Consider the following 21,726-nt stretch of genomic DNA (forward strand, 5'->3'; position numbering starts at 1 on the left):
ATCTAATTTTACATTTTTGTCTCCCCACTAAAAGAAACCCTCTACCCATCAGCAGGCTAATCCCCATCTCACTCTCCCCCACCCTATCCAGACTAAACGACCATTAATCTAACTTCTGTCTCTATAAATTTACCTATTCTGGACATTTCCTACGAATGGAATCATACAGTATGTGTTTGGGTTTTTTTGCAACTAGATTCCTTAACTTGCATTTTCAAGCTTCATACATGTTATAGCAGGAATCAGTACTTTGTTTTTATTGCCAAATAATATTCCATTATATGGCTATATCACATTTTATCTATTCATTTGTCAGCTGGAGGACATTTGGGCTGTTACTTCTTTATTAGCTATTATGTATAATGCTGCTATAAACATTCCTGTACAAGTTTTTGTATGGAAATACACTTAATTACTGGGACATATGGTAATTCTATGTTTAACTTTTTAAGAAACTGTCAAATTGTTTTCCAAAGTAGTTGTACTATTTTACATTGTCACTAGTAGCGGATGAGAGTTTCAATACTTCACATCCTTTCCAACACTTGATATCTGTCTTTTTGTTTATAGCCATCCCAGTGAGTGTGAAAAAACTGTATCTCATTTTGGTTTTGATGTGCATTTCTTTAATGACTAATGATGTTGAGCATCTTTTCATGTGCATATTGGTGCTTTTTCCTCTCCTCACCTTAACTGGAAAGCTGTTACTTCCTTTTGTTCCCACAGTTTTGAGGTTCTGCCCTGACTTACTTATCACATTGTAAATATTATTGTTCTCTGAACTATGCATCCTTTGGTTAAAAACCTTACTTAGCATTTACATAATACATTCCCAAAGAGTCTGTCATTTTCCATTATTTCTATCCCTTTCATCATGTGATCTCTGTTCTAGGTCACTTGTTATTTGGCTAAAACCACTTCTTGAATTTTCTCAGAGGAGTTAAGTGGGTATTATATTCTTGAAATTTTTGTATAGTTGTAACATGTTTCCCCTCATAGGGGAGAAATATCTTCAAGGGAAATAGGGATTTGGGATTGTGAAATCCCAAATCTGTAAATACTCTTCTACCATCTCCTAGTTTCCAGTGTTGTGAATTAGAATTCTGATTCCAGTCTGATACTTGATAGATGCAACCTGTTCTATCTGGAAGCCTCCAAGGTGAATCCTTGGAGCTCAAAAATTTTACAAGGATATCCCTATGTATGTGTTTTTCATCACTCATCTCCCGCAGAACTTCATTCTGCACACTGAAGTCTTTAGCTCAGGAAATAATTTTATGTTGTTTAATTATTCCTTCTCCATTTGTTCCTTTTTCTTCTTCTGGAACTTGTATTAGCCATGTTAGGTGTCCTGAATCGATCCAATAGCTCTCTTTTTTAGAAGTTTTTTTTTGTTGTTTTTTTTTTTTTTTTGGCTCCATGCTTTGAAATATTTCTTTTACTTGATCTTCCAGGTTAATAATTGTTCATACTCATTCATTCCTTTATTCAATAATTATGTTTCGGGCGCCTACTATGTGTAAGACAGTGTTCTAGGTATTAGAGTAGACAATAGATTAGCAGTGAATACAAGACAAAAAAGTTCCTGTTCTCCTGGTGCTTACACTCTAGTAGAGATAGTTTTAAAAAAAATAAGTGTGTGAGGATAAATGGAGTCAGGTGATAATAATTATTTAGGTGGAAAAATCACATTTTTTGTTCCATAAAGTCTTAAATGTGGCCCATTATTATTTTCATGTTCAAGTTTCTCTCTCCTCCAGCATTTTTTTTTTTTTTTTTAAAGATGGAGTCTCGCTCTGTCACCCAGGCTAAAGAGAGTGGCGCGATCTCGGCTCACTGCAACCTCTGCCTCCTGGGTTCAAGTGATTCTCCTGCTTCAGCCTCCTGAGTAACTGGGACTACAGGCGCCCACCACCGCGCCCGGCTAATTTTTTGTATTTTTTTTAGTAGAGATGGGGTTTCCCCATGTTAGCCAGGATGGTCTCGATCTCCTGACCTCATGATCTGCCCGCCTCGGCCTACCAAAGTGCTGGGATTACAGGTGTGAGCCACCGTGCCCGGCCTCCTCCAGCATTTCTATTTAGCTAACTCAATATATTGTTTATTCTAAGTGGTTTTTCTCTTTCAGGTTGCCTGGCTTCCCCAGATGGGTTGTTTATCTTTGTCACCTCATGGGGGATTAGATTTAGTTGTTGGAGGACCACAAGTGATAGCAGTCTCAAGAAAATGGAAAGGCAAAGCAGTCTCTACCCCTGTGGGTAGGCAGTGCTGCAGCAGGCAAGCCACCAGCCCTTGTGGAGGCCCAGGAGGAAGCCTCCCTGCTCTCAGGTCTCCTTACATATGCCAGCCACAGGGATGGGAAGATCTCAGACCCATGGCTCTTTCCTTTTCTCGTTCCCTCCAGGAATTCATGGATATCTACCAAACCAAGTTCTTTCCTGGATTTGCCATTCTTATGCTTATCCTGAGATTTTCCAGGCTCTTGTCTAGAGGAAAAGTCCTGTACCAACTCTCCCTGACAGAGTTCTCACACAGCCCATGGCCTCAATTGCACCAACTGTTCATCAGATCCAGGAGCCACTTCACTCAAGACTGACAGATACAGGCTGGAAGCAGGAATGGAGGGATAGTGAGATATTCAAGTAGCCACCTTCCCAGAACTCACTCTGAAAAGTCAGTCCTGTTTACAGTCTAATCCTAAAAGCATTAAAATCTTGGCATGTAAGTCAAAAATTTAAAGTGCCACTGTAAAGTCCAAACATCTGTGGACTGCATTGTTTTCAACTACTGCCCTAAGTTTTGAAGAAAAAATTTAAGATATAAGGAAGATCTTAATGGAAGTCAAAATTAAAGGAAACTGATTAGATGGACTCTGAAAATAATTGTTATATAAAAGCAGTCAGACCAAAAAGAGTACATACTGTATGATTACATTTATATAAAATTCTAGGAAATGCAAACTAATTTAGTGACAGAAAAAGAGAACAGTGGTTGCCTAGGGACCAAGGAATTAGGTGAGTGGGGCATAAAGGGCACAAAGAAACTTCTGGGGGTGACGAAAATGTTCACTGTCTTCATTATAATTATTTCATGGGCATATAAATGTCAAAATTCATCAACAAAATATACACCTTAAAGATGTACAGTTAACTTTATGTCAACTGCACCTCGATAAAAAAATACTGATGGGGAAAAACATTTGGAATTTATTTCCCAAAGGGATTGACATCTCTAAATATAAAGCATATCTAAAAAATAAAGAAGAATACCTACAGGTAACAGACATGAACAGGAAGTTCACTAAACTTTTCTGAATTTGAAATTTCCACAATCAAAAATAAAATATGTAATTTTCAGAAAAATATTAAAACACTATGCCTCACCCTCAATACAGGTGAAGAGATAAAAATATAATTACAGTGTTACTGCAAGAATATTTGACTGCTGATAAATACCAATTATTTTTCTTTGTTTTTTACATTTTTCTTTTATTTTTAAAATTGAAGATGAGGTCTCACTATGTTCTCAGGCTGGTCTCAAACTCCTGGTCTACAGCCTCCATCTCCCAAAGTGCTGGGATTATAGGCATGAGTCACCATGTCCAGCCATTAATACCAACTAATGATATAATCAAAGTTGGAGTAGAAGATTAGGAAAGTCATCTTGGAGGAAATAAGTATGAACTTGGTCTTGAAGTAATGAAACTGAATGTGGGTGTATGTAATTTTTTTTTTACCGTAGGCAGGAAACAGCAGAAGAGAAGAAAGTTGAGATGAAGAAAAAAATATGAACGAAGGCAATGAAGTAAGGGGAAGATGGAGACAACTTTTAGGGCTTTTACTATAGGTTCACTGTTTCTAATATAACCATCAGAATCTTCTGTCACAAAAGGTTACATGTTGATGGAAAGAATACAGGAAAATAAGTGAGATCTAATTTACCATATGAGGCTTTAGAATTTATTAAAATCATTTGTTATTTATGTACCATATTTAATCTTTACCATGTCTATATTCTACTACCTATATTAGTATTTTTCTCTAGAAAGAATTGTTTTTACTCAGCTTCATTTCCATGAAAATGAAATATAATTTTTCTTAATATATTAAAAATATCTTACCTACCTTCAGTGATATTAAAATTCAATTATTTCACTTGCTCCATATGCCCATTTTTTTCCATCACTAACCCTTAGTCTTTAAGCATGCGGATCTAAATTTCCATTAGTTAGACTGGTACAAGTCTCCTGCTAATTGTTAAGTCTCTTATTTCTATCTCGCTGATAATTGCATCTTCCTAGAAATGTGAGGAGTGGAGAGCTACTAAAGACTGTTGGATTAAGGGTTGGGCACGGTGGCTCATGCCTGTAATCCCAGCACTTTGGGAGACTGAGGTGGGTGGATCACTTGAGGTCAGGAGTTTAAGACCAGCCTGGCCAACATGGTGAAACCCTGTCTCTACTAAGAATATGAAAATTAGTCGGGCATGGTGGTGCATGTCTGTAATCCCAGCTACTCTGGAGTCTGAGACAGGAGAATTGCCTGAACCTGGGAGGCGGAGGTTGCAGTGAGCCAAGACCACTCCACTGCACTTCAGCCTGAGCAAAGAAGCCAGACACTGTCCCCCCGACCAAAAAAAAACAAAAACAAAAAAGAAAAAACCAGATTGTTGGATTAAGTCAAGTTCAGATTTCTCAATTTTTAGTGCCATATGAAAGAATATTCTACATTTGTAAATACTCTATGCGAAATAAAAAAGGAATCCAAAACAAAACGGTAGAAGCAGTTAACTTTCAATTAATTTTGTTAAATCCATGAAGATAATAGAGCTTAAGAAGAACTAGTAACTACTGAAAAAACAGAGCAGCCTAGTTCAGAAAACACAAATAATTACATATATGTTTAAAGTAGAAACAGCGTGGTGTGGTGAAAAATAATGGCTTTAGAGCTACACAGCCCTTATTTTGAATTCCAAATCTGTCACTTAAATAATCTGCCTAATTTTTTGGCACCTCACTTTCCTCATTTTTAACATGGTGATAATGGTTACCTGTCCTGATTGTTGTGAGGATTAAATAAGCCACAAACCAGTGCCTGGTTTGAACACTGGCTCTGCTACTCACCATGCTCAACAATGGTAGTTGGTATTTTTACTGAAATGTTGATGACATTTTCTGGGTAAAATTGTTTCCTCTTTCAGCCTGGCCAAAGCAAGAAATTCTCGATTCTTTAAATTTACCAGCTTATAATCAATTTGTTAACCTATGCCATATGTCTAAATTCAGCCTGAAATTTAAAAATCTTTTGAATATTTTATAATACACTAAAATTACACTTAATATATTTTTATATTCCTAAATATTGCTTTGACTATAGAATTTAAAAATTAAGTAATATGCATATTTTATAGCAATTTTTATCTTTATAGAATTAAATCAGTTGAAATCTGGTGTATCTCTTGTGGGGCAAAAGTAGCAGACAGTTGACAGAAGGTTGGTATACTAAGCTAGAAAAATTTTGGAAGTGAGAGATTCTAAAAAGCCGATGATAACAGTGCTCAAATAAGAAATCAAAGTGTCTGAGATTGTAATATGAGAAAGAAGGGTCACAATCTAAACAAAGTTTTAAAATGTAAAAATCTGAAAGGAATCAAATTTGTATTCTTATATTAAGATCTTAGATATAGTAAACAGAATTGGGAAGATATTTCAGAGAGGTATTAGTCTTTCTGACAATGGCTGGATACTGCGGGTTGGGGAAGGAGGCAGGAAAACATGCCTTACGGAGCCAACTTAAAAAAAGGATAAAGTTTTGATCCTGAGATTTTAAAGCGTGCAGATCTAAATTTCCGTTAGGCTGGTAAAAGCCTCCCATGAATTGTTAAAAGGACTAGAAAATAAAAGGCTTTTCAATCACTATAGAAAAGATTTTTATTGACACAGAGAAGCTCTTTAGTTGTCTATTTCAATCTATTTTAATGTTAGTGAATAAAGAGATAATCTTTTTTTTTTTTTTTTTTTTTTTTTTGAGACAGGGTCTCACTTTCTCACTTTGTTGCCCAGGATAGAGTGCAGTGGCATGATAACGGATTACTGCAGCCTCCACCTCCTGGGTTCAAGCAATCCTCCCACCTCAGCCTTCCGAGTAGCTGGGACTACAGGCACACAACACCACGCCCAGCTAGTGTGTGTGTGTGTGTGTGTGTGTGTCCCTGTGTCCAGGCTGGTGTTGAACTCCTGGGCTCAAGTGTGTGTGTGTGTGTGTGTGTGTGTCCCCATGTCCAGGCTGGTGTTGAACTCCTGGGCTCAAGTGTGTGTGTGTGTGTGTGTGTGTGTGTGTGTGTGTCCCCGTGTCCAGGCTGGTGTTGAACTCCTGGGCTCAAGTGTGTGTGTGTGTGTGTGTGTGTGTGTATGTGTGTGTGTGTCCCCGTGTCCAGGCTGGTGTTGAACTCCTGGGCTCAAGTGTGTGTGTGTGTGTGTGTGTCCCCGTGTCCAGGCTGGTGTTGAACTCCTGGGCTCAAGAGTGTGTGTGTGTGTGTGTGTGTGTGTGTGTGTGTCCCCGTGTCCAGGCTGGTGTTGAACTCCTGGGCTCAAGTGATCTACCCACCTTGGCCACCCACAGTGCTGGCATTACAGGTATGAGCCACCGAGCCCAGCCAAATCACCTTTTTTAGAACATAAGCTTTCATGGGTAACAATTATTTAGTTAATAGTCTAACATCCTGTGGATTCTCAATAAAATTTAAACCCCACTTAAAAGAAATTTGTTTCATAGTTTGCTCTCCTACCATTTGTATTACTTGTGAGTTACTGTTTGGAGATGCTCTTCAATACCAGTACAGGTTCCTCTCTCTATTGTGCTATAGATCCATTTCTAAAAATTTCCTTAGAACCTTATTTTAAAGGAGAGAAAATCTTCTCAACGGCAATCTGTGTCCAGTGAAGGCAAGTTTATCAATTCAAATCTGCCTAATCCATAGGCAATATAAGATTTGAGGAGCAGGGGAGAAAATCTCGAACAATTATTTCACAAAAATACTAACCATAATATTTATTTTTATTTTTTAATACATATATTTTTAGGCTAGCCAAGTGAAGCAGTGGAAATAAATATTTAAATAAATGAATGAATGGAAATTCATATCTGATTAAGTAAATGCAATAATCAGTAAAACTTTGTTATATTGGTCCTATTTTTAAAAATCACAGTTTTGATAATGCTCACATCAAAATCTGTGGCTCAGGCACATTAAGATATAAAGTAATCTCTTCTTATTAGTAAAAAGCTAGGATTTGGCATCACGGTATAGTGGAGAGCACAAAAAATTGAGAAGTTGAACATTGGCTCTGCTACTCACCATGTGGCCTGAGGCAAGTCACTTATTCACCAGCCTCAGATTATCACTAAAAAGGCAATAACCACCCACTATCCCACAGAGTGGAGAAAGGATGAAATTAATAACACTTCCATAAATGGCCTCAATCTACCTCTCTCCCTCATCTCTTATCTCTTTACCACATGCCCAATGTGCTAACTGCCCCAAACTTTTATTTCCCATGTGCTATACCCTGCTCTCATTCCTTTGTATTGTTCTTTTTGTTTATCATTGCCTCTAAACCTTCCTGCAAGAATTGTGTCCCTTCCTCTGACATACCTGTCCAGGGTCCCGTCCAGTTAATATTATTATTCTGTCTATCATCCGTTATCCAAATCTGTTTCTTTTTCTTATTAGACCACTAAAGGTAGTTCTTATTTTTGAGTGCTGTCACATATGTATTAAGTGCTTTATAGATGGTATATAATCCCATGTAATCCTCACAACCACCCTGTAAAGCAGGTGCTGTTATTCTCTGTTTTATCAGTGAAGGAAAGTAGTCCTTGAGAAGTTAAACAGCTTGGCAAAAGTCACTCAAGTAATAATTAATAACAAATTATCACTACTAATAATTAGTAATAATTAGTAGGACTGGGATTTAAAGTGAAGTCTCTGACTCTCATTCTGCTGCCTTTGGTGGGGATCCTCCCGTACATCTTATACTTCTGTAGCCTTAGGAAAAAAGTAAGTACAATACCTGACATATTTATACTGAACATGTGTTTGGTGAATAAAAAAGGCAGGGAGCATGTCTTACTCACTGAGTTGCTTATTATGTGCCATATTTTTACCTTAGGACCTGGAGATACGAAAATGATCTGACGAAGTCCTCAAGGAGTTTATAATCAGTGTACCAGGGGAGAGAATCAAGTAAACAGATTATTATAATACAGTGTGTGGTTAAGTACTGTTTCTGAGCACAGGCTGCTGAGAAAACAGAATGGGTAGGAAGAAAACAGCCAAAAAAGATGTAAGGAAAGTCCGAGTTTCTGCTTTTCCCTTCGAAACCCAGGGTTTCAAAATTAAGCAGGGTTCTAATATACAGGCATACCTTGTTTTATTGTGCTGTGCTTTATGGTGCTTCACAGATACTTTGGGGTTTTTTGTTTGTTTACAAATTGAAAGTCTGTGGCAACCCTATGTCAAGCAAGTCTTTTTAGTGCTGTTTTTCCAATAGCATGTGCTCACTTCATGTCTGTCACATTTTGGTAATTCTTACAATATTTCTAACTTTTTCATTATAACTATGCTTGTTTATGATGATCTGTGATATTGAAATTGCTGTTACTATTGAAATTGTTTTGGGGCACCATGAACTGTGCCCACAGAAGACTTAATCCATAAATGTTGTGTGTGTTCTGACCACTCCATCAACCAGCTGCTTCCTTTTCTCTCTCCCTCTCCTCTGGCCTCCCTATTCACTGAGACACAACAATACTGAAATTAGGCCAGTTAATAAACCCACATTGGCCTCTAAGTTTTCAAGTGAAAAGATGTTGGACATCTCTCACTTTCAATCAAAAGCTTGAAATGATTAAGCTCAGTGAGAAAGGCATGTTAAAAGCCGCCAGGCCAAAAGCTATGTCTCTTGCACTAAACAGCAAGTTGTGAATGCAAAGGAACAGTTCTTGAAGGAAATTAAAAGTGCTATTCCAGTGAACACATAAATGTTAAGAAAGCTAAACAACCTTATTGCTGATATGAAGAAGGTTTTAGTGATCTGGATAGAAGATCAAACCAGCCACAACATTCCAATAAGCAAAAACCTAATCCAGAACAAGACCCTAACTCTCTTCAATTCTATGAAGGCCAAGAGAGTTGATGAGGGTGCAAAATAAAAGTTTGAAGCTAACAGAAGTTGGTTCATGAGGTTTAAGGAAAGAAGACATCTCCAAAACATAAAAATGCAAGGTAAAGCAGCAAGTGCTTTTACAGAAGCTATAGCAAGTTATCCAGAAGATTGAGCTACGATCAATGATGAAGGTGGCTTCACTAAACAACACACTTTCACTGGAGAGGAAGCAGTCTTATGTTGGAAGAAGATGCCATCTAGGACTTTCATAGCTAGAAAGGACAAGACAATGCCTCGCTTCAAAGGGCAGGTTGCCTCTCTTGTTAGGGGCTAATGCAGCTGGTGACTTTAAGTTAAAGTCAATGCTCGTTTACTGTTCTGAAAATCCTAAGACCCTTAAGGACTATACAACAAGCCAGGTGTAATGGTGCACATCTGCAGTCTCAGCTACTAGGAGGCTGAGATAGGACAATCACTTGAGCACAAGAGTTCAAGGCTGGCTGGGCAACATAGTGAGACTCCTGTCTCTTAAAAACGAAAAAAAAAAAGGTTTATGCTAAATCTACTCTGCCTATGCTCAGCGGAACAACAAAGCCTGAATAGCAGCTGATCTGTTTACAGCATGGTTTACTGATTTTTTTTTTTTTTTTTTGAGACGTAGTCTTGCTCTGTTGCTTAGGCTGGAGTGCAGTGGCCCGATCTCGGCTCACTGCAACCTCCGCCTCCTGGGTTCAAGCGATCCTCCTGTCTCAGCCTCACAAGTAGTGGGATTTACAGGCATATGCCACCACGCCCAGTTAATTTTTGCATTTTTAGTAGAGACCGGGTGTCGTTATGTTGGCCAAGCTGGTCTCGAACTCCTGACCTCAGGTGATCCACCCACCTCGGCCTCCCAAAGTGCTGGGATTACAGGTGTGAGCCACTGCGCCCAGCCAGTTTACCGAGTATTTTAAGCCCACTGCTGAAACCTACTGCCCAGGAAAAAAAGATTTCTTTCAAAATATTACTGCTCTTCAACAATGCAGTGGTCACTCAAGAGCTCCGATGGAGATGTACAAAGAGATCAATGTTGTTTTCATGCCTGCCAGCATAACATCAACAACAGCATCTTTGATCCATCTGCAGCTTATGGATCAAGGAATTATTTCAACTTCCAAGTCTTATTACTTATGAACTACATTTTCTAAGGCTGTAGCTGCCATAGATAGTGATTCCTCTGATGGATCTAAGCAAAGTACAGTGAAAATGATTCACCATTCTAGACGGCATTAAGAACATTTGTGATTCATGGGAAAAAGTAAAAATATCAACATTAGGCTGGTGAGTGCAATGGTATTTACAACTAACTGATCATAACCAGTTACAGATTTCTTTGTTCCTTCTCTCACTCCTACTCCTTCACTTGACCAGCCTTAAAAAAAAAAAAAAAAAATCAACATTAACATTGGGAAGAAGTAGATCCTAGCCCTCATGGATGACTTTCAGGGGTTCAAGACTTGAGTGGAGGAAATAATGCAGATATGGTGGAAATAGCAAGAGTACGAGAATTAGAAGCAGAGCCTGAAAATGTGACTGAATTGCTGCAATTTCACGATAAAACCTGAATAGATAAGGAGTTGCTTCTTATGGTTGAGCAAAGAAAGTAGTTTCTTGACATGAAATCTGCTGATGAAGATGCTGTGAACACTGGTGAAATGGCAACAAAGGATTTTAGAATATTCCATAAACTAAGCAGCAAGGTTTGAGATGACTGACTCCAATTTTGAAAGAAGTTCTGTGGGTAATATGCTATCAAACAACGTTGCATGCTACAGAGAAATCTTTCATAAAAGAGTCAATTCATGCAGTAAACTTCATTGTTGTTCTATTTTAAGAAATTGCCACAGTTACCACAACCTTCAGCAGCCCACCCTGCAGCAGCCATCAACATTGAGCCAACACTCTCCACCTCCACCAGCAAAAAGATTATTACTCACTGAAGGCTCAGATGATCATTAGCATTTTTTGGTAATAAAGTATTTTTTAGAGCCAGGAATGGTAGTACATGCCTGTAGTCCAAGCTACTTAGGAAGCTGAGGCAGGAGGGGAGGATCGCTTGAGCCCAAGAGTTTGAGTCCAGCCTGAGTAACATAGCAAAATCCTTTTAAAAAAAATAAAAATAAAAATAATTTTTAAATTAAGGTATGTACACTGTTTTTTAAAGACATAATGCTATTGCACACTTAACAGACTACAGTATAGTATAAATAAATATCATTTGTATATGCAGTGGGAAGTCAAAAATTCATGTGACGGCCAGGCGCAGTGGCTCACACCTGTAATCCCAGCACTTTTGGAGACTGAGGCGGGCAGATCACGAAGTCAGGAGACCATCCTGGCTAACACGGTGAAACCCCATCTCTACTAAAAATACAAAAAATTAGCCAGGTGTGGTGGCATGTGCCTGTAGTCCCAGGAGGTGGAGGTTGCAGCGAGCAGAGATCACGCCACTGCACTCTAGCCTGGTGACAGAGCGAGACACCATCTCAAAAAAAAAAAAAACAACAACAACAACAATTCATGTGACTCATTTTATTGCAGTGGTCTGGAACTGAGCCCACAATATTTCCAAAGTATACCTGTACCTTTTCAAAAGATTAGATTATCTACATTCACACTTCTATTTTATCTCAAATTCCTCATCTGTCCCGTTCAAATAAATCTCATATTTAAAAAACACATTTTAAAGGATGATTTACATTCTAAATATGTTCAATTTATACGACACTACATATTTTTCTCTCCATATAAATTCAGAAGAAAAAACAATGAAAAAGGCTACTGGTTATATAACTGGCCAATGTTGGAAGTGCTTGCAAAAAAACCATGATCAATTTAAGATTTTTTTTTTTTTAACTTAGGAGAACAAGGGGATAAAACTCATTGCATGAAAAGCAACTGCTCCAAAAAATCATGTTATCTTCAAAAACATTTTACTCCTAGGTTTAAAAAAACAAATAACTTTTAGATTGTTCTCACATACATTTCCCTCCTTCCTACCCTTGAATTTAACCTTATAATAAAGGCAAGTGCAATTTAGATAATATACTACCAGCAGTTGTTCACTTGCTAAGCAATAGTTTATTCAAGTAGGTATTTTCTGGGCTGTTATGGAAAATGCCAAAGTAAAAATGCTTATTAAATTCAATTTAGATTATATCTGTCACTTCTTCCTTGTTAAAAGCAATTACTATGGAAGAAAATAAATTACGCCTAATAATGTCCACTCATTACAAAGTTGGGTACTATCAAATTTTTATGGCTTTTACAGGTAGTTGCTAACAGATTGAATGATTTTAACACTCTCTTATAATCTGAAGAAAGCAAATTTCTGCAAACATAATGGGACTAGTAAAGATGAAATAATAAAAAACAGTAGAGGTGGTGGAGAAAGCAAATTTAAAAAACAAATGAAATGAGGTACAGATGGACTTCGTTTGCAGCTTATGAAATTAACGAAGACAACAGCAAAGACAAAAGCCTAAAGGGATTAAACTGTAAGGGTGGCAAACATAAGCAAAGAAAGTGCAGCTTCAAATACACATAAGCCTTACTATCACATTTGGGATTAAGTAAAAAATAAGTAAATAAATAAATACGCACAGGCCTGAGACAGAACCTAATTGAGCTGAAGTTGAGTTGTAGAGAATCATATTCAAGTTCAAAGCAGATTAAACTTGCTTTCCACTTTCCCTCATCCTATTCAGCAAAATGAAAATAACCTTGCAGACAAAGAGTTTACATAAAATCTTTTTTCTGATATTCCCCTAATAAATTATCTCACTAGAAGGAAAAAACAAAAGGAACATTTTCCTTAAAAGTTTGCATCTTCAAACAAGATTCATAAAAATTCTCGAGTGGTTTTAAGAAAAAGATAACCAACCGCTGTTGACACCAAGGAATTGCAACGTGTTACATGCTATAAAGGAAAGTGAGAATCACAGAATCACAGAATTAAAAGTAACTTTGAGGCCGGACACAGCGGTTCACACCTGTAATCCCAGCACTTTGGGAGGCAGAAGCGGGGGATCGCTTGAGGTCAGGAGTTTGAGATCAGCCTGGCCAAAAAGGCGAAACCTTGTCTCTACTAAAAATACAAAAATTAGCCGGGCGTGGTGGCAGGCATCTGTAATCCCAGCTACTCGGGAGGCTGAGGCAAAAGAATTGCTTGAACCCGAGAGGCGGAGGTTGCAGTAAGCCGAGATCACCCCACTGCATTCTAGCCTGGGTGACAGAGAAAGACTCCATCTCCAAAAACATAAATAAAATAAAATAAAAGTAATTTTGAGAGCTTATTCCCCTGTTCTTAATTCATATAACTAAAGAAGCTGCTCACAATTTACAGACTTGAAAAATAAGGGGCTTCAAATTACAACTATATTTAATACTATAATATTAACAAAGATTTAATTGCTTGTTTAAAAATTCAAAACCACAATTCCTCTAGCAAGTGTGAACTGTCACCATTTAAAGAAAATAATAGGGATAATCACATTCATCAAATACTTTTTTTTAACCTGATGCTATGCTAGTCACCACAATGACCATCTCTTGTACTTTTGTTCTGCCATTAAAAAATTCTTAGACCATTCACTATTGAATTACAGTTTAAGCTGGTAAACTGAGGTAAAATACTGAATAACCTGAGAAATCACAAGTACAGTCAAAGTCCATGGTACAAAACCACTGAACCATGCTCCCTCTTTATATAATATTATGTAAACTGCTAAGTTTAAATGTCATCCACTCGTTGGGTTTAAAGTCTTTTCCAGATATAATCTAAACTGTGAGGAAAAAGTGAATTCTAAATTCCACATAAATTGACTTCTGTGCCTTTCTTTTTGCTTGAAAACTCTTCAAACATTGCCACTGATTCAGTTTCACCTGTTGCTAATGAACACAGAACTCATTGTGGGGAAAAACAAACCAGTGTGTGAGAAAAGTAAGAGAAGTTATCAGATACACAGGGGAGTGAAATAAGTAACTGAAAAACACCTCAACCACAACACTTTTCTCTGTCCTAAAGAAGGCATTTTGAATTTTGATATCCTAGTTACCTCTTTCATGAAACATTTTAAGGTTCCAAAAGCTCCCAAGTTGCGTACTCACCTGGTTCATCTGAATCCTGAATCCGGGCTTTTATGTCTGCTAAACTAGGCTCTTGAGAGATCGAAGCCGCTGCCCCCTCCTCTGGGTCCTCTACCTTAGTCACAGTAAAATGTGGCATTGTTATAGTTAGATAATACTTTGCTCTTTCTGTATTTAAACTTCCTTCCAGTTAGTTTTCCCTGCCTACCTCTTCCTTGCTGTCCTTTCAGACTGTGATCCCTGCCTACAAGAGACAGTGGCTGGGATTCGGGAAGTACTTTAAGCTCACGTGACCTACAGCCCTGAGGGAGTGGGGCGCTTGAAGACACGCCTTCCACAGTGTTTATCATTCACTTAAAAGGATTAAGCACTCCACCCTTGCTTATTGTTATTAACCTGAAGAATCCCAAGAGCAGTTTAGCCTGCTTTCCCAAAGCTGCTGAAACCTGGAGACTGGACAGAATTCACAGTGAACTACTGTCTACCGCTTGCTCCTCTATTTCCTTCACTGAAGTTGTCATTCTTATCTGCATGTCATGATCTCAACCTCTGCCCTCATATTTCACACAAGAAAGATTAGAGAACAGTTAACTTTTTTTTTTTTTTGAGACAGGGTCTTGCCCTGTTGTCCAGCCTCGAGTGCAGTGGTGCGATCTCAGCTCACTGCAACCTCCGCCTCCCAGGTTCAAGCGATTCTCCTGCCTCAGCCTCATGAGTAGCTGGGACTACAGACATGTACCACCATGCCCAGCTAATTTTTTTTTTTTTGTATTTTTAGTAGAGACGGGGTCTCACCATGTTGGTCAGGCTGGTCTCAAACTCCTGACCTCAGATGATTTGCCCACCTCGGCCTCCCACAGTACTGGGATTAACAGGCGTGAGCCACCGTGCCCAGCCGGGAATGGTTCATTTTTATACGGTCCTCTTTAAAGACTGACTGGCACTATATCAACTTAAAACATGAAAGATACGGCTGTGCGCCATTGCTCACACCTGTAATCCTAACACTTTGGGAGGCCAAGGTGGGCGGGTCACCTGAGGTCAGGAGTTCAAGACCAGCCTGGCCAACATGGGGAAACCCTACCTCTACTAAAAATACAAAAATTAGCCAGGCGTGGTGGTTCATGTCTGCAGTCCCAGCTGCTCAGGAAGCTGAGACAGGAGAATCCCTTGAATCCAGGAGGTGGAGATTGCAGTGAGCCGAGATTGCGCCACTGCACTCCAGCCTGAGCGACAGAGCGAGACTCTGTCTAAAAAAAAAAAGAAAGAAAAAGAAAAATATATATATGTTTAAAGAGTTCAGAACTTTTGTATTGTACAGAGTGGTTGTTTCAAAGGAAAAAAAAAGTCCCAGAAAATCCCTTTAAGTGGTGTACAGTTCCTTTAGCATACCCTTAAAATAACATACTTAATTCTTGATATAATTTATCAGACAACTGTATCAATTTCTCAGTTGACGACTTTAGAGTATGAGGTTCTACCTCTGTACTTAGCAGGTGAGTTCAGTAAATTGAGCCCTGTGTAATGTCCATATTGATGATGTAGTATAAGGCCTCTGTTATTGGGAATGCCTTCCGTCTGACAAGCAAGGTTGTGCTAAATTTAACTGAAGCAATGATGCTTTGAATTCTTATTCATTCAGTTATATACCACTTCTTGCAGCACTATTCACAACAGCCAAAATATGGAATCAACTTAAGTGCCCATTAACACATGAGTATATAAAGAAAATGTGGAATATATATACAACGGAATACGATTCAGCCGTAAAAATGAAATCATGTCATTTGCGGCAACACGGATGGAACTGGAGGTCATTATGTTAAGTGAAATAAGCCAAGCATAGAGAGACAAATATCACATTTTCATTCATACGTAGGAGCTAAAAATGTGGATCTCATGAATATAGAAAGTAGAATGGTTGTTACCAGAGGCCAGGAAGGGTAGGGGGGAAGGAGGATTAAAGAGAAAAAAAAGAAGGTAAATATAAAAGCACAATCACGTTGATAATTGATTTATGCTAGCAAGAATACTGGCCTTGTTTTGGAATAAACAATTTTTTTTTTTTTTAAAGAAAAAGCTAGGCTGGGTGAGGTGGCTCATGCCTGTAATCCCAGCACTTTGGGAGGCCGAGGCGGGTGGATCAAGAGGTCAGGAGATCGAGACCAACCTGGCTAACACAGTGAAACCCTGTCTCTACTAAAAATACAAAAATCTTAGCCAGGCGTGGTGGCGGGCGCCTGTAGTTCCAGCTATTGAGGAGGCTGAGACAGGAGAATGGCATGAACCTGGAAGGTGGAGCTTGCAGTGAGCCAAGATCACGTCACTGTACTCCAGCCTGGGCGACAGAGCAAGACTCGTCTCAAAAAATAAATAAATAAAATAAAATAAAATAAAGGAAAAGAAAACCCTACAAATATATACCACTTCTAAAAGAGAAGGAAAGCAATAAAGACCTACTTTGTACTCTGCATTGCACTAGAAACTTTACATCACAATCTCATTTAATCAGCACGAAAACAGAAACATTAGACTAAGAAACTTGCCCAAAGTCACCATAAGTGGTGAAACTCAACTTTAAAACCTCTAATGCCCTGAGGTAGGCAACATAGAGTATGTTTCAAAGAAAGAAAACTCATATACACTCACCTAAATTTTATTTCATTGGTTCTTAATAGCACTGGTTTGGCTGCACAGGTTCTCTCCTACGGTGAACTATATATAAAAGTGCAGGGGCATAGAAAATTGAAGGCAAAGTTAAAGTAGTACAGAAAAAGCTGAGAGAAAACTAGTAAAGCTGAGGTGTGTTATGTGCATGGAGAGTGATTAAAGAAGGTGGGATGTGAGAAATAGCTATTTAAAGTACAATACACTATCACAATGAGGTTATCACTACACTCACCAAGATGGCTAAAATTCATAAGACCAAAAACACCAAATTTGGCAAGACTGTGGAACAAAAAGAACTTTCATACACTGTTGTTGGGGGTATAAATTAGTACAACCACTATGGAAAAGGGTCTCACACTTTCCCCTATAATCTGGCAATTCCATTCATAGGTATTTACCCTTAAAAATGAAAATATATTCCCACAAAAGGACTTGCACAAAAATGTTCACAACAGTTTATTCATAATATCCAAAAACCGGAAACATCTTAGGTATACATTCACAAGAGAATGGATAAAGTGTGATATAGTCATACAAAGGATTACTATTCAGCAATAAAAAGGAATAAACCATTGATATGTTCAATAACATGGATGAATCTCAAAAACATTATGGCTAGGTGAAAGATGCTTTAAACAGAAGAGTACATAATATGTGAATCCACTTTTATAAGGTTTTAGAACAGACAAAACTAACCTATGATGCAGAAAAAGCAGGACAATGGCTGGATCTGGAAGAATGGAAATACAGATTAACTGGGACTGGGCCTGAAAGAACTTCCTAGAGTGATGGTAATATTCTACATCTTGATGGGGTTTAGGATTCCACAGGTGCATGCATTTGTCAAAACTCTGCCAATGTTCACTTAAAACTCATGCCTTTGCCGGGCGTGGTGGCTCACACCTATAATCCCAGCACTTTGGGAAGCTGAGGTGGACGGATCACCTGAGGTCAGTTCGAGACCAGCCTGACCAACATGGAGAAACGCTGTCTCTACTAAAAATATAAATTAGATGGGCGTGGTGACACATGCCTGTAATCCCAGCCACTGGGGAGGCTAAGGCAGGAGAATCACTTGAACCCAGGAGGCAGAGGTTGCGGTGAGCCGGGATCATTCCACTCCAGCCTGGGCAACAAGAGTGAAACTCAATCTCGAAAAAAAAACAAAAACAAAAACTCGTGCCTTCACTGTACGAAAAGTTTACCTCAAAAGAAAAAAAGCTGCAGTTACTGAATTCTAATTCATAATTATATGAATTCTAATTTATAATTCATAATAATGCATTGTGAAGTATTTGTGGGAGGTGAACTGATTCTGCAATTTACCTTAAAATGCATACAATAGGATAGATGGACACATATGTAAAAAGACAAGTATAATAAAATGTTAAAGATAGTATCTAGATGGTTGGTGTATGGGTGTTCACGATGAAAGTTTTTCAACTTCCTGTATGCTTGAAAATTTTCATAATAGGCTGGGCATGGTGGCTTACACCTGTAATCCCAGCACTTTGGGAGGCCAAGGTGGGCGGATCACTTGAGGTCAGGAGTTTGAGACCAGCCCGGCCAACATTGTGAAACCCCGTCTCCACTAAAAACACAAAAATTAGCCAGTCGTGATGGTGAGCGCCTGTAACCCCAGCTACTCGGGAGGCTGAGGCAGGAGAATCGCTTGAACCCAGGCGGGTGGAAGTTGCAGTGAGCTGAGATTGCACCACTGCACTCCAGCCTGGGCGACAGAGTGAAACTCTGTCTCAAAAAAAAAAAAAAAAAAAGGAAAGAAAGAAAAAAATAAAATTTTCATAATCAAATGTTGAAAAAATACAATGGACACCATTATGAAAATGAATAGGCAAGTCACAGACTGGGAGAAAATATTCACAAAACATATACTTGACAAAGGAGATCTGTATCTAGAAGACATAAAAATTCCCTACGCCTCAATAATATGAAGACAAATAAAATGGGCAAAAGATTTAAACAACTGACAAAGGAAGATATGCAAACCACTAAAAACCGCTGAAACAGTGCTCATCCCTGGCCATCAGGGAAATGCAAATTAAAATCACAATTTAAAACAATGGTCCCCAACCCCTGGGCCATGGACTGGTACTGGTCCCTGGCCTGTTAGGAACGGGCCCGCACAGCAGGAGGTGAGAGGCAGGCAAGCATTACCGCCTGAGCGCCGCCTCCTGTCGGATCAGCGGCAGCATTAGATTCTCATAGGAGCGCCAGCCCTATTGTGAACAGTAATTCCGAGGGATCTAAACTATGTGCTCCTTATGAGAATCTAATGCCTGATGATCTGAGGTGGAACAGATTCATGCCAAAACCATGCCTGTCCCCGACCTTAGTCTGTGGAAAAACTGTCTTCCATGAAACCAGCCTCTGGTGCCAAAAAGGTTGGAGACTGCTGATTTAAAAGACTGTTGGCATCCAGGCATGGTGGCTCAGGCCTGTAATCCCAGCACTTTTGGGGGCCAAAGTGGAAGGACTGCTTGAGCTCAGGAGTTTGAGACTAGCCTGGGCAACATAGCGAAACCCTTTCTCTACCAAAATTCAGAAAAATTTAGCCAGGTTTGCTACTGAACACCTGTAGTCCCAGCTGAGGCAGGAGGATTGCTTGAGCCTGGGAGGCTGAGGCTGCAGTGAGCCCTAATTGTGCCACTGCACGCCAGCCTAGGTGACAGAGTGAGATCTTGTCTCAAAAAAAAAAAAAAAAAAAAAAAAGACTTTTGGTAAAGATGTAGCACAAACATTGGTGGGGAGTGTAAAATGGCACAGTCATTTTGGAAAAAGTTCCAGTAGTTTTTTTATAAATCAAAAACATATGCTTATCCTAAGACCCAGCAATTCTTGTTCTCAGTATTTTTACCCAAGAGAAATAAAAGCGTAAGTCCACAAAAATTCAAACAAATATGTATATAACAGCTTTATTCATAACAACCCAAGCAGGAAACAGCCCAGATATCCATCAATAAAATAATCAACCTGCAGTATATGGCATACGATGAATTATTATTCAATGATAAACAGGAATCATACAGGTATGAAATATTTACATTTGTATACTTTAAAAAAATTATGGTATTTTTAAGTAATAAGATATAAAGGTCAGGCCAGGGCAAAAGGGGCATTTATAATGGCATTACTCCCACAGTGCTTTATATATTAGGCCAAATCTTATACATATGGTTATTTATGTTATTAATTAGTTTCAGTAAAACACATTATTTGTGACTATATTATACCTACTAAAAATAGTTAGCATGCCCATTCTTCAGAGGAATGGGTCTATTTTGGGGTAGTATTTTGATACTGCAACTTAATATGTTACACTAGCATAGCTCAGAACTCATAATAACCAGTGTTTTGTTTTATTAAACCCATTTATTAAAAAAAATTTTTAAGTTAGATTTAGTGAAAAGATTGAACCAATTAAGGGAAAGTCAGTGGGAAATTATTTTCAATATAAGGATTCTCTATCAGAGGGCTACCGGTAGGGAAACAGCACTCTATATCCCATACTCTGCACCCTCTCGAGTGTGGTATCATTTAGAAGGTTAGGGGAACACGAAAGGATGTGACCCACTGTTTTAGAACACTGCTTTGCAAATTATCTCTGGTAAAGAACTTTTTTTTCTTTGAATTTCCAATTCATTATGGGCCAATAATTTTGTTAAAAAATAGTAAAAATGAATTACTAGAAAAATAAAATAAATATATATCAAATATAAGCCCCAATTTGTTATTATTCGATTTGACAGACATAAATTTGTTCTATCAAACTGCTATGCAAGTTTCTAAAAATTCAATTTCTGAACTTATCTCCTCACAAATAATAAACAGCTCATGGGCCAGCACTGTCTCGTACTACACTCTGAATAGTTCTGTGTTAGAAAATGCTATAAACATCTTACAGGAGAATGAGCTGTTCACCACTTACATTTAGGGCTACTACTATAGCTGGAGCCTGAAAGGTACAGTCTCATTCTTAAGTAGAAGATGTATACACATTTTCCTTCTTTATCATATTCAGCAAACCCTCTTATCCCTCTGCAACTGAGACAGGAAATATTAGTGAAAAATATAAAAAAGATCACAAATTCTAAATTTTGCCTTACTATGTATAAAATTATTAAAAGAATTGAATGAATCAATCACTTTGGTAAAGACCAACTATCATGGGATGGTAAGGACTTACAGCTTAAGTCTTTTAAATCTTGACTTGAAACTGTCTATGAAAATGGATTTTTATGAAATGTTATCAGTGGTGAATATATAATGAATTTGGAGGCTAAAACTAAAAATAGAAGAATTAAATGTCATACATCAGAAATGAAACCCTGAGTAACTGAATGTCTGTGTTCACAGCTGCCAGTGCTACCTCTTTGGTTGGTGATTTATATATTTATAAATATATAAAAGACATTATTTTCTGGTGGATTCATCATATTGTAGAGTAAGAAAGGCAAAGAGTTCTCCAAGTTAAAGCCTCAGGAAAATCTCATGCTTTAACTGAGGCTGAAAGGATCATGCATTCACTCAATAATATTTGAGTGCCCACTAAGTGCCAAGAAATAGGAATGAAATGGAGAGCAAGACACTGTTCCTGCCCAAGGAGCTCACAGTCTTATTATCCAAATTAACTATAGACTCAAAGGCAATACAAAACTAGGATTATACGTCCAATGCACTATAATTAGAGAATGAACCTTGAGAACACAACACACCACCACCTGCCCAGCTACTTTTTCAACTTT

The 21,726-nt window shown here is 38.2% G+C and overlaps 1 protein-coding gene across 4 annotated transcripts in view; it reads right to left on the reverse strand.

The window, feature by feature from the left end:
- Window positions 1–21,726, reverse strand: part of SLC12A6 (solute carrier family 12 member 6) — a 107,468-nt gene that overhangs the window by 73,927 nt on the left and 11,815 nt on the right. Inside the window, exon 1 of one of the 4 annotated variants that reach the window (XM_004055919.5) lies at window positions 14,315–14,583. The exons of the other annotated variants lie outside the window; for them this stretch is intronic. Within the exon in view, the coding sequence (XP_004055967.3) occupies window positions 14,315–14,432 (118 nt within the window). The 5' untranslated portion in view covers window positions 14,433–14,583. Of the gene's footprint in view, window positions 1–14,314; window positions 14,584–21,726 lie in introns of those variants that run through there. 4 annotated transcript variants of the gene reach the window in all.

Source organism: Gorilla gorilla, chromosome 16, assembly GCF_029281585.2.
Source record: "Gorilla gorilla gorilla isolate KB3781 chromosome 16, NHGRI_mGorGor1-v2.1_pri, whole genome shotgun sequence".
Lineage (NCBI taxonomy): Eukaryota > Metazoa > Chordata > Mammalia > Primates > Hominidae > Gorilla > Gorilla gorilla.